General features: G+C 35.2%; 1 protein-coding gene across 1 annotated transcript; it reads left to right on the plus strand.

Moving 5' to 3' along the window:
• The first annotated feature begins 461 nt into the window (after positions 1-461).
• On the plus strand, positions 462-8,912 carry LOC134601652 (AF4/FMR2 family member 4-like). The gene is made up of 13 exons (XM_063446171.1): positions 462-494; positions 1,382-1,751; positions 2,398-2,894; positions 3,583-3,665; positions 3,798-4,014; positions 4,636-4,724; positions 5,632-5,695; positions 5,867-6,003; positions 6,553-6,624; positions 7,245-7,338; positions 7,839-7,882; positions 8,308-8,528; positions 8,785-8,912. The coding sequence occupies exons 1-13, from the start codon at positions 462-464 to the stop codon at positions 8,910-8,912; spliced, it is 2,049 nt and encodes a 682-aa protein (XP_063302241.1).
• Positions 8,913-11,327: the final 2,415 nt, after the last annotated feature.

Here is an 11,327-nt window from a genome sequence, read left to right on the forward strand (position 1 = left end):
ATATAATTTAACTATTTTAGAAATAAAAACACGAATACATTTCCATTACAAAGAAAGTGCTAACTGTTCTCAGTTTCATATTGTGTTTTGGTGTACCTGGAATGCAGAGAAAAGTAACTTAATCCCATTATATATTAAACTGTTATTGTAACCTCCCAACTTAATTTTTGCAATTGATTTGAATTTAAATTGATTACATTGTTAGTGTTTGTATGGCTCCCAGGCACACCATCTCTTATACATATTCTAATTGAGGAACTTTATTGTCTTTGTTTTTGGCTGATTTGCATTTAGACATTTTTAATGGGTAGGCTACTACATACCTGGCTATAAAAGTCCATATTTTATGAAATCTCTCAAATTGTACTTAAACCTTTAGAGGACAGTTCAGTCTTGTCTTGTGACCAAGAGCAATGATTGAATTCATAGAGCAGAGTGTTTTGTGATTTGTGTGGCTTGACATGGCTGTTGTCCTGAATTTCTGTTTTCATGAGGTAATATATTTTTGTTAATAGATTTCTGCTTTCTTCGAGCAGCTTTAATTTTTTCAATAACAATGTTGTTTTTTTCCATAATCTTCATAGTTTTATGAATTCACCATTACCACTTGTAGTACAAATTGTGTTTATATTGGTCTGCATGATCCAATATAATGGGATCTTTTAATTGTACACTAAGATTAGGTACTTATATTCCCCATTTTAGAAGGAAAATACAACTTCCCTAAATATTTCTAAAGTTTTATATAGTAATTGTTTTCACATTGTGAACTTAAATTCCAGTTATCTCCTCAATCACATTATATTTGAATATAATTGAATTATTTTAGAAACAAAATCTGTACAATTTCCACTTCAGAAGAATGTGCTAACTGTTCTCAGTTTCATATTGTGTTTTGGTCTACCTGGAATGCTGTGAAAAATCAATTATTTATTTATTATTTTATTCATAAAATATTTTACCAGGAAAGGTACATTGAGATTTGTCTCGTTTTCAAGTATGTCCTGGGTCCACAAATCATTTTATTCCATTATATATTATAAATTCATTGTCACCTTCCAACTTAATTTTTGTAATTGATTTGAATTTAAATTGATCACATTGTTAGTGTTTTTATTGCTCGCAGCACACATGTAGAGGACAGCTTAGTTTACTATGATCAAGTGCAAACTTTAAATTCCTACAGTAGTGTGTTTTGTGATTTATGTGGCTTGACATGGCTTCTTTTGGAAATTGAGGTAATATATTTTTGCTGATAGATGTCTGCCTCTTTTTAGTATCTATAATGTCCTTTATAACAATGTTTTTTGTTTGTTCATTGTATTTGTTGCTTTATGAATGTCAGAAATTGCAATTAATTTAATTTTAACTTTTCTTTTAGTCTGACCCTCCATCATCAAATAAGTGGTACTTGGGTAACTGGTTGAAGAAGGGGAATCCACACAAAGTGTCTCTTGCATCTTCATTAGATACTAATATGGTATCATCCCATGGATACAACAAGGAGAATCAAGAGCAGGGCACTAGAGCAGGAAATACAGAATCATGTGGTCCAAAGGAGTTTACCACTTCTTTTACCCCCACCCGAGACACCAAGAATGCACAAAAAGGCTCTGAAAGCAGACGAGGCAGAAAGAAGTCTCCATCTCAATTTCAAAACACCACACTAAGGAGAGATATTTTGAAAAATCAGTCCAGACATTTTGCAAAGGAATCTGTAGAGACACCACGAGATGGACTCAAAATAGAGAGTGTTCCTCTAAAACTCTCTATTGATGAGGATGATAGTTTTTTTCACTTTTCATCATTGTTTACTCCTATGAAGAAGCTTCTTTCACCCCTTAGAGACCCAGAGGATCAGTTATCTCTTATTGTAAAGACTGGCTTAACCCTGTTATCCCCAAAACATGGACAGCCTTACAAAAAATCAGGGCAGCCCAAAGTTGAAAAGACAGAACCTGAGAAGCAACAAAAAGAGACCAAGAAGCAGACAGTGAAGAGCTCCAACAATGGGAAGTGGAAGCACATGGTACGTAATCTTATCACATGCACATAGAATATTTTTGTTTTTCACATAGTCTGCATAGCTTTGTAAATGTCAAAATTTACGATCAATTATTTTTTTAACTTTGATTTATTTATTTATTTTTTAGGCTGACCTTTCATCTTTAAATAAGTGGCAGTTGGGGCAGGGCACTGAAGCAGGTTATACAGAATCAAGTAGCCCAAAGGAGTCCACCACTTCCTCTACCCCCATCCAAAACACCAACACTGCACAAAAAGGCAATGAAAGCAGCCATGGCAGGCATAAGTCTCCAGCTCAATATGAGAGCACAACACAAAGGAGAACTTTGTCCAAAAAAGCTGAAAAGGCATCTGTTGAAGCACACAAAATAGAAATTGCTACTACAGCAGAAATTACTACAAATATGCCCCCTAACAGACCAAATGCTTCTACAAATGGCTCTCACAAACTCAACATGAAGAAAGAACCCAAATCCTCTCCCTGCCTTGCAGCAGAGAATAAAAAGTCTAAGTCTTTATCAAAATCCCTTCAGAAGTCCAGAGAGTTTGTTAAAACATCTTTAGTCCAAACGTCTAAAAGTTCAGAGAGCAATAGAACATCTCCTCTAAAACCCTCCATTGAGCAGGAAGATATTTTTTATCGCTCATTATTAACTCCTATGAAGGGGCTTCTTTCACCCCTTAGTGACCCTGAGGATCAGTTACCTCTTATTGTAAAAAAGGACTCAAACCTGTTGTCCCAGATTCCTGGATGGCCGTACAAAAATGCAGAGCAGCCCACGATTGAAAAGATTGCACCTAAGCAGCACCCAAAAGAGACCCAGAAACAGACCGAGCAAAGCTTCAATAAGGGGAAGCGGACGCACAAGGTTAGTAATCTCAACACGTACACAAAGAATTGTTTTGAAAATGATTTATTTTGTTTTCTTTTTCTGTCCCAAAACACCACATAATTTTAAACTTATAGTAAAATTAACTTTAATATCTCTTTCCAGTTTAACTTGCTTTCACGGCTCTAACTTTTTCATAATGAATAGAGGGGTTTGGTCCCTACTGTAATTTTACTCCTGGACCAAAGACACATGATTTTATTCCAGAAATGTCATCTGTCCTTGTGTGGATATTTGTTTTTGTTTTACACTTTCACTATTCTGACCACTAGCATAAGTTGCATTGGTTACTGAAGTTTTCCTAAACAAATATATTTTCCCACTGTAATGGGGTTCTCAATATTGTCTCATTTTGTGTTATTTGCAAACCTAGTTCTCCAAACAATTGATTCGTGTGCTGTCTAAATAGCCATTGTAATGTTTCTTCAAGGACATCACATTGAAACTGAACAAAGCTTTGTTATACTCTTGGCTAGGTGTCCCAAGTTTCCATTCAGATTAATATAAATAATAAATGTTAAGATTTATTGACTGACATGAATTCAATAGAAAATTCAGATTTTTATTTTTTCTAAATAAGGGTGTCTTTAAAAACTCGAGCTTTGCACTGTGATTGGATATTTTAAAATATTTTATATTTATAGAATATGTACATTTTTTTTAACAGAATGATGAAGAATTAAAAGGTAATGATGCCAAGAAACAAAAAGTAGAAGAAAAGACCACAAACTACAAAGTGCCCAGTAAAGAGTAAGTACTATATCTGATCTTGTTTATTCATTCACTATGTGTGTATGTTTGTATTGTGTGTGCGTCTGTGTAACCTCTCATGTACATTGTGTTGCAACACCTCATTAATATATTTGTTTTTTCATGTTTCAGGTTGTCAAAACCAAATCCTGTAAAGGAAAGAGAGTTACTCCCTTCATCTGCAACCCCAGCTCTACAGAAAGATTTCAAGTCTGAACATGGGTCTCGAAAAAGAACCATTAGCCAGTCTTCATCTCAGAAATCCAGCAGCAGTGGCAGCACAAAGGATAGTGGCACCGAAAGTAAGTCTTCTGATAAGCAAAGAAAAAGTAGCACCGAGGAGACAAAGGTAAACATTGCAATGGTTTTCCAGACAGAAATTCTTAGGGATGATAGTTTCAAAAACCTGATTTGCCCAAGTTAATATCTTAATGGATTGTTAAATCCAACAAATGTTGCATTGTTTGTTTACGAAGTTGAACATGTTTACGTCTTAAACTGAGTAAATCCTTCTTCAATGGGAATATTGTGCAGCTGAGTATTGTTAAACCTGTACATCGTCCAATCCAATTGGATTCAGCTACAGACCCTTAGTCTGTAATGAAGTCAATAAGCAACGTAATAGCCGACAATATATTTTCAAGGTTTTATGTGTTGCTTTCAGCCAACATGCGTTTAACTTTAAACCAGTTTATGGATATAGAACAAAACAGAAGCACATTTCTTACAGTTCTGACAATATAACTTGGTCCATTATGGGACACCCAATGTATTGTTGTGAAGAAGAGTTCCACTGTCTGGATTAGATCTCATTCATAAATAGATAAATAGAATGCCTATTCCACTCAGGTTTTTAATTTATTTAAAGGATTTTCAGTGATGTAGACATCACAATTTGAACAGCAGTAACAACAATATAGTCCGCAAAACTTTACTTTGTGTAATGAATTGTACATTTCTTCCTTTCCAGGATAAACCCTCAGGTAATACAGCTTCTGTCGCTTTTGTGCCAGCAATCGATAAAAAATTGTGGAGAGCAAAACTGACCTTCGAAGACAGGTGAGGCATTTGAAACACAAAATCATCTCTTTAACATGGTGTTGTACAGATAGACCTTTATGGTAGTTTATAACATGAAAGCACAAACAAACAAGTTAATTATTTAACATGTTAATCAGCAAAAAATATATTTTTTGACCATATCGGATTTACACCTTAACAATCTCTGGGAAGGACTCTCAAATGGTAACACAAGACAACATGTTTTATCTTTTTTCATAAAACTAAATAGCATTTTTCTTTTCAAAACAATTTAATGTATCTGCAGTTCTATTCTACTTCAGCTTTTGTTGGATAGAAATAAATAATGCCGACCATGTTGTCCAGCAAGAGCTCACTTTAAAGGTCCCTGGGCTATTATAACTTTTGACTTCTAGTGTTAAACAAACACATTGCTTAAATGAACACATCACATTAGAAAACTCAAAAACACCAAAATTTGTCCATACAACAGATGGTTTTAAAGGTCCCGGTGCTATTGTAACCTTCTAGTTATAAGACTTCAGGTGTTATAACACATTACTTAACTCTCTCTATTAGATACATCTTTAAGATTGTAGAAAACTCAAAAACACAAAACAAGTAAATCATTTACAATGTTTGTCAGCAAAAGAATATTTTTGATCTACACATTAACAATCTCTGGGGAGGTTTGGGGATGCTGGGGGTAGGTGGTGGCTACAATCTGATCTTAGGGCCCAACTGCCATTGTCTTCTGTCCTTATAAATTGTCATATAGACATAACTCCGAGGATCAGTGTAATAATGATTTGTATGCCTTGCTTTCTCTCCAGCACTCAAATGGTTAAACTAGACAATATGTTTTATCACTTATTTCCTTTGCAATGAGTAGTTTCATAAAAAAAATGGTATGAAAACATCTCTTAATCCATTTTGTCTCTTCCAGAACCCATTCGGCTGATCACTATCTACTGGAAGCGAAGAAAGTAAAGCACAAGGCTGATGCGTTGGTAATGAAGTACCCCCAAATCTTTACAAAGGTGCATTTTACTTTGCTTACGTTTATTCTGGCGGGTGGAAGATAGCGGATTTTGCATGTATTGTTGTAATTTTTCAGTGGGTTTGTCTTTGTATTTTTCCAACCTGGCAAAAAAAAATATCTTTTTTTTTTTCCTTTGTAGTCAGACAGATTCGAGAAAGCAGTACTCTACCTTGATGCGGTGCTTTTTTTCATTGAGTGCGGAAACGCTTTAGAGAAGAGTGTCGACGAATCAAAATCTCCATTTCGGATGTATGGTGAAACATTAGAGTTAATAAAGTATGTATTTTAATTTGAACTTTCATTTTTATGGGATGTGATATGCTTGTAATAGTATTACTTGTTAAGCAGTAGTTTGAGGGTTTTTTTTTGTTTTGTTTTTTTTAAATCACTGCCCATGTTTTGTGCAGAGCATCAAGTAATATATTAGAGATAGGAACATTTTTCTGTGGATGCTCTATTTTTATGGCATCCAGCTTAAAACCAAACTAGGCTGTAGGGAAACCAGAACAAGGCGGTGTTAATATTAGTAATACTTGCCATAACTCCTGCAGCCTGTGGTGGGTGTCACCTAGCCTTTCCTCTTTGGCCACTGCTCAACTCCTGCTCTTCTCCTGCTCTTTTGTATTCTATACAGATTAGAATGATGGATTTAAATACTACCAGGGGTCTGATGTAGTCTATTCTATTAGGAATCTTAGTAGTGGGAGAATGTTGTTAGAAATGTGTGCAGTGAGGCTTGGTGAAAGTAAACGTTAATGTCTTACAAATATACTACTACAACAATTAATTTTACTATATTTTAATACGTTTGCATTACCTTTCTAGGTACACCTTGAAATTGGCATGCCCTGCAGCCCCTGATGCTACATCAGCTGATAAGAGACTTGCTGTTCTTTGGTATGTATTTTTTCACTCTTGCATTGTAAACCAAAATCACACTATTGTCAGAAAACCATAACCGAGCGTTATCTGATATTAATTCTGAAGGCAGATAGTAGAGCAAATATCTAAAAGTGGAAATATAAGCCATGCTATGTTTTGCCTGTCTCCATGCACAACTTCTTCACTTTCCAGTAGATATGTCTATAAAGTGTATGCCAGTGAGGTAGTCATTGGTTGGACTTAAAAAAATATGATCTGTTTGGAATAGCCAGTTTGAAACCGGATGCTTGTGAATCATACATTGCGTACAGATACTTCTAAATGTGAACAGATAACTAAAAGTTCTAGGTATATATGGCAGGGAGTTTTATAATCAAAGTGCTATTCTCCCTTAAGATTTGCAACCAGTTTGGTAAGCATGACTACCTGTACTAATAGGAGAAAAATAATACCAATGTCAACAGTTAGTACCACATTGTTTTCCTTTGCTGGTAGATATTTTAACAAAGAAATTTATCAACTAATAAAACACTATGCTAAAATGAATCATCCAGCCAGTGAGATACCTGGTCTACTAACTAATACAGATTTTACATGCTGCATATTTAGTGATTGATTTTGTTGTGTCTCCTCAGTCTTTGCTGTCAATCCCTTTTGTACTTGAGGTTATTCAAACTGAAGAAGGAGAGTGCATTGGAAGATTCCAAGACATTAACTAAATACTTAAACGTAAGAGCTTTTTCAGAATGGTAGCAATTGTTAGGTATTTCTATATATTGTATTTTTAGGGTCTTTGGGTTATTCTTTTTTTCTATATTTGTGTTGTCAGTGATTTTGTTTAGGACTGATATTTTTGAATACTAATGACTGATTTAAATTGAAATATTTTATAGAAATGTAGATGTAAGGGGTAATTCTTATCAGGTCCATAGTTCAAAGTTTGAATCCTTCTACAATTAAATATTGTACATGATTCAACTTCCATGTACAAATCTTGGGTATTACAGGTACATCTTCACATGTTTATACTTCTGTTTTATACATTTTGTTGGTGACATTATTTGTAGATGTATTCATTACATTTTTTTACTTATCTGAAGTTCACATTAGGAGGATAATAATATACATAATAATAGACTGGTTGTGGTCCTGGAGGATTAAATCATAAAGGCCCACTGTAATTCCAGGGATTTTATTCAATATTTAACATGTTTTTTTTCCCTTTGCAGATCTCTTACGGTAATGCTCAAGCTCCATCTCCTACCAGGGGAAGGTAAGACGTTTGCTTTAACTACGTGATTTCATTTCTTTGTAGTTAAATGTTTGGAACATGCCTTGGAAAGTATTTTTGGGCAATATGTGTCTAGAAAACAGAAACTAAAAGTTTTTGTTTTAAAGCAAACCTGCTTTGGCCTAAAATTTGAAATGAACTTCGAAAAGTGCCCAGCACTCAGGAGTTATAAATAAATGTATTTTAAACCACTCAAGTGTTCCTTTTATACCTGCAAGGCATAACATTTGCAAACACGTAAGGTTATGCAGTCATTTTTAGGCTTCTTAACAATCAAAATATATGTGTTTTCTATATTTAATCGCTCTGAAATGGAACTGAATGCAAGTATAATTATATAAAAGAGGCAGCATGCTCTTTTTGACTAAAGTTAAATCCTAACAATGACTTTTTCATTTATCATATAGCAAATCCGTGAGTATGCCTTTCCCAGTGTCTCCGAAGCTGTCTCCCGGCAATTCTAATAGCTATTCCTCCAATGTGTCCAATACTACCGGAGACACGTCATTTGTGACTATATCACAGAAGATTCACCAGATGACAGCCAGCTATGTCCAGGACACGTCCAACTTCCTTTATGCCACTGAAATTTGGGACCAAGCAGAACAACTCTGCACAGAGCAAAGTGGTAAGGTTTCTTATTATTTACATAATATGTAATAAACTGCTTAGTTTCTCTGTATTATGTATTAAATTTATTCTAGATTAAAGGGCTCTTATAGTTTACAATTACAACTACTAGTATAGACATACTTTAAAAAGATGAGGAGGTCCTTGCTCTGATTTTAGTCTAGATACTGGAATGCAGCTTGACATGGAATATTATAACTAGGAAAAAAGGATATTGGCCTCATATTTACATTTTATTTATTTCTTCTCTCCAGAATTTTTTTCTGAACTGGATAAAGTTATGGGCCCCCTGAACTTCCATTCCAGCACCATCCCAGAACTGGTATGCTACACCCGTCAAGGCCTGCACTGGTTACGCCTTGATGCTAAGTTGAAACATTAATGACCCCAACCAACTAGAATCCTTTCTTGCTGCCTCTAACTGTATCCACAACACTGTGTTTTGTTGAGATTGCAAGACTGACATAATTTACAGACTGGCTGGTCACGATGGACAAAGAATTCTGCACGTCTTCTTTTCACACATATCCTTTAAAAATAAGCTTTGCTGTTCATCTTGCTAAAAGACACTATCTTTATTTTTATTTAAAAATAAATTATTTAAAAATTCCTGAGGAATCCAAATTCTTGATTTCATGCACAATACATTTTTAAAACTATTTATTTTAAGAAAACGTTAAATCTGCCATAGAGAGAGTTTTTCTTTATTATTTTTTTTATTTAATATAAATGCTTTCAGCAGTTTAGAAGATGTCATGAGTACATGATGGCCTGCATTTAAAAGGGCATTGACAAATGATATGTCTACACTTTCTTTTTGCTGTGGTAAATAATTAAATCAAACGATGAAATCCAAAATAAGATAACGCTGAAGTTTGAGACATTTGAAGCAGTAAGAAAAATTAATCTCTTTTTTTAAAAATCCTATGATTGTGCATCTTCAATGTACTTTACATGATAAACCTCACATTTTCTTTTTATGATTTTTTGGCTTTTCATGGTTTGATTTTGTCGGAGACCAGGTTAAAGCTCCATTCATTTTTAATATGTAAAGATTAAAAATGTACATATAAATAAATGCTGATCAAGAACTGTTGCAGCTTATTATGTAATAAATTCCTATTTTTAAAAACTGAGGTGTGTATTTTCCCATATTTTTTTCAAATAAATTTGTGTTTCGGGATGTATGTGTGGCTGCCTGTGGTATTGAATGTGAGGGTTTATGAGTGTTGTGTTTGTGGGGACTGTGTGTCTGTTTGAAAGAGGGCGAGGTATCTTCTGCAGCTCTGGGTATAGCTAGCAGTGTGGTTGGCTTTCATGGGATCTAGTGGGGCCAGGGCTGGCATGGTACAGGTCAATTGCATGAGCTGCGATAGTTGCTGGGGCTGCTCTGCTCAAGTGTGGATTCCCATTCACAAGAGGAAGTAATCTGAGCTGCAAGATACATGAATTGCAATCAAGAGCTGCAATACATGAATTGAGGATTGCCCCTCAACACCTGCAATCACTACTCAGTTTGCACGGGCAGAAATCTGAAGTCCCACTGGGACTCCTGATAGGCCAGAGCCTGTTTGACTCTAGCAGCCTTGAGTGCTGTGAAAAGGCACCGCGAGTGATAGGTTGCTGACCCCTGATCTAAGCATTAAGCGTGTTTTTTATAATAATCCAAACCTATTTTTATTTCATAGTTTTTATTGTGTGTGGCTGTCCTGCCTTAGCAAGAGCATATCATGTAATTAAATGTAGTTCTCATGGAGTGCATGAGTGTCATATGCCAATGTTCAGCAAGGAATGCCAGAGTGTGCATGTGCTTGTATGGCATTTGCTCCCAGAGTATCATAAAACAATGTAGTCACCCTAGACACAGAAGTGAAGTGAATTTATACATACCTCTGCTGCTTCACTCACCCCATAAAATGTCTCAGTTGTGTTCACTAGGGAGAGGGAATAAGAAACAGTCATATTCATATTTGTATTGGAAAGATTTTAAATAAAAAAATCTATTGATATCAGTGATATCATTTGTGAATTAATGTCAAATGATATGAGATACCAAAAGTGGCAGGAAAAGCTTACATGATCCTCAGTTAAATTAATTTTATCAGGCCATCTCAAATCAAGTAAAATAGTAAATTGAAAATATTTGAGATAGCTGGGACATATAATACACAACAGGTGTAAAGTAAATGATGCCTAAACATAATAATATCTTGAGTTAGAAGTCAGTATAGAGAAATTTGAATTCATATTTAAGCATTGAAAAGACATTTATATTTAGGCGCAACTAACCTTTTAAATATGCAGTGAAATGGCATGCCAGTTCATCCAGCCGGCAGGACGAGATGACATGAGGATGTCCTCGCGTAGTGGTATGGCAGGGTCTGGGAGACAAGCGCCCGAAACATGCAGAGTTTCGCTGCATAGCTGCAGCGTACAATAAAGCCTGAAGTAAGCTGAGCTTTGTCAAGTGGCTACGGCGTTTACGAAAAGTATTTGTGGACCCTCACTGGGAAATAGCCGCAAGTGGTAGCAGCAACCCGCAACAAAAGGTACCGAGTAACGCCAGTTGAAGTAAAAGAGAAAATTACACAGAAAAAGAGCAAATATACCTTTCCACCTCCTCCTTTTTTCTTAATATTTTTGTAGCAGATGGTACCAGGGCTGTCCTAAAAGACTGTAATAATATTGTAATTCGTGTGTTGTTTCTGTTTCTATGGTTAAAATGTATGTGGGATTCGTATGATTGTTCGGTAGTTTCCATCTGTACTCCATACGAATGTAAACTACTGAACCAATA

Source organism: Pelobates fuscus, chromosome 3 (assembly GCF_036172605.1).
Source record: "Pelobates fuscus isolate aPelFus1 chromosome 3, aPelFus1.pri, whole genome shotgun sequence".
Classification (NCBI taxonomy): Eukaryota; Metazoa; Chordata; class Amphibia; order Anura; family Pelobatidae; genus Pelobates; species Pelobates fuscus.

Coding starts and splice junctions, on each gene's coding strand:
- LOC134601652 (XM_063446171.1), top strand. CDS start 462: ATGGCTGTTGTCCTGAATTTCTGTTTTCATGAG. Junction 3,666..3,797: donor TACAAAGTGCCCAGTAAAGA/GTAAGTACTATA, acceptor TTCATGTTTCAG/GTTGTCAAAACCAAATCCTG. Junction 6,004..6,552: donor GAAACATTAGAGTTAATAAA/GTATGTATTTTA, acceptor TTACCTTTCTAG/GTACACCTTGAAATTGGCAT.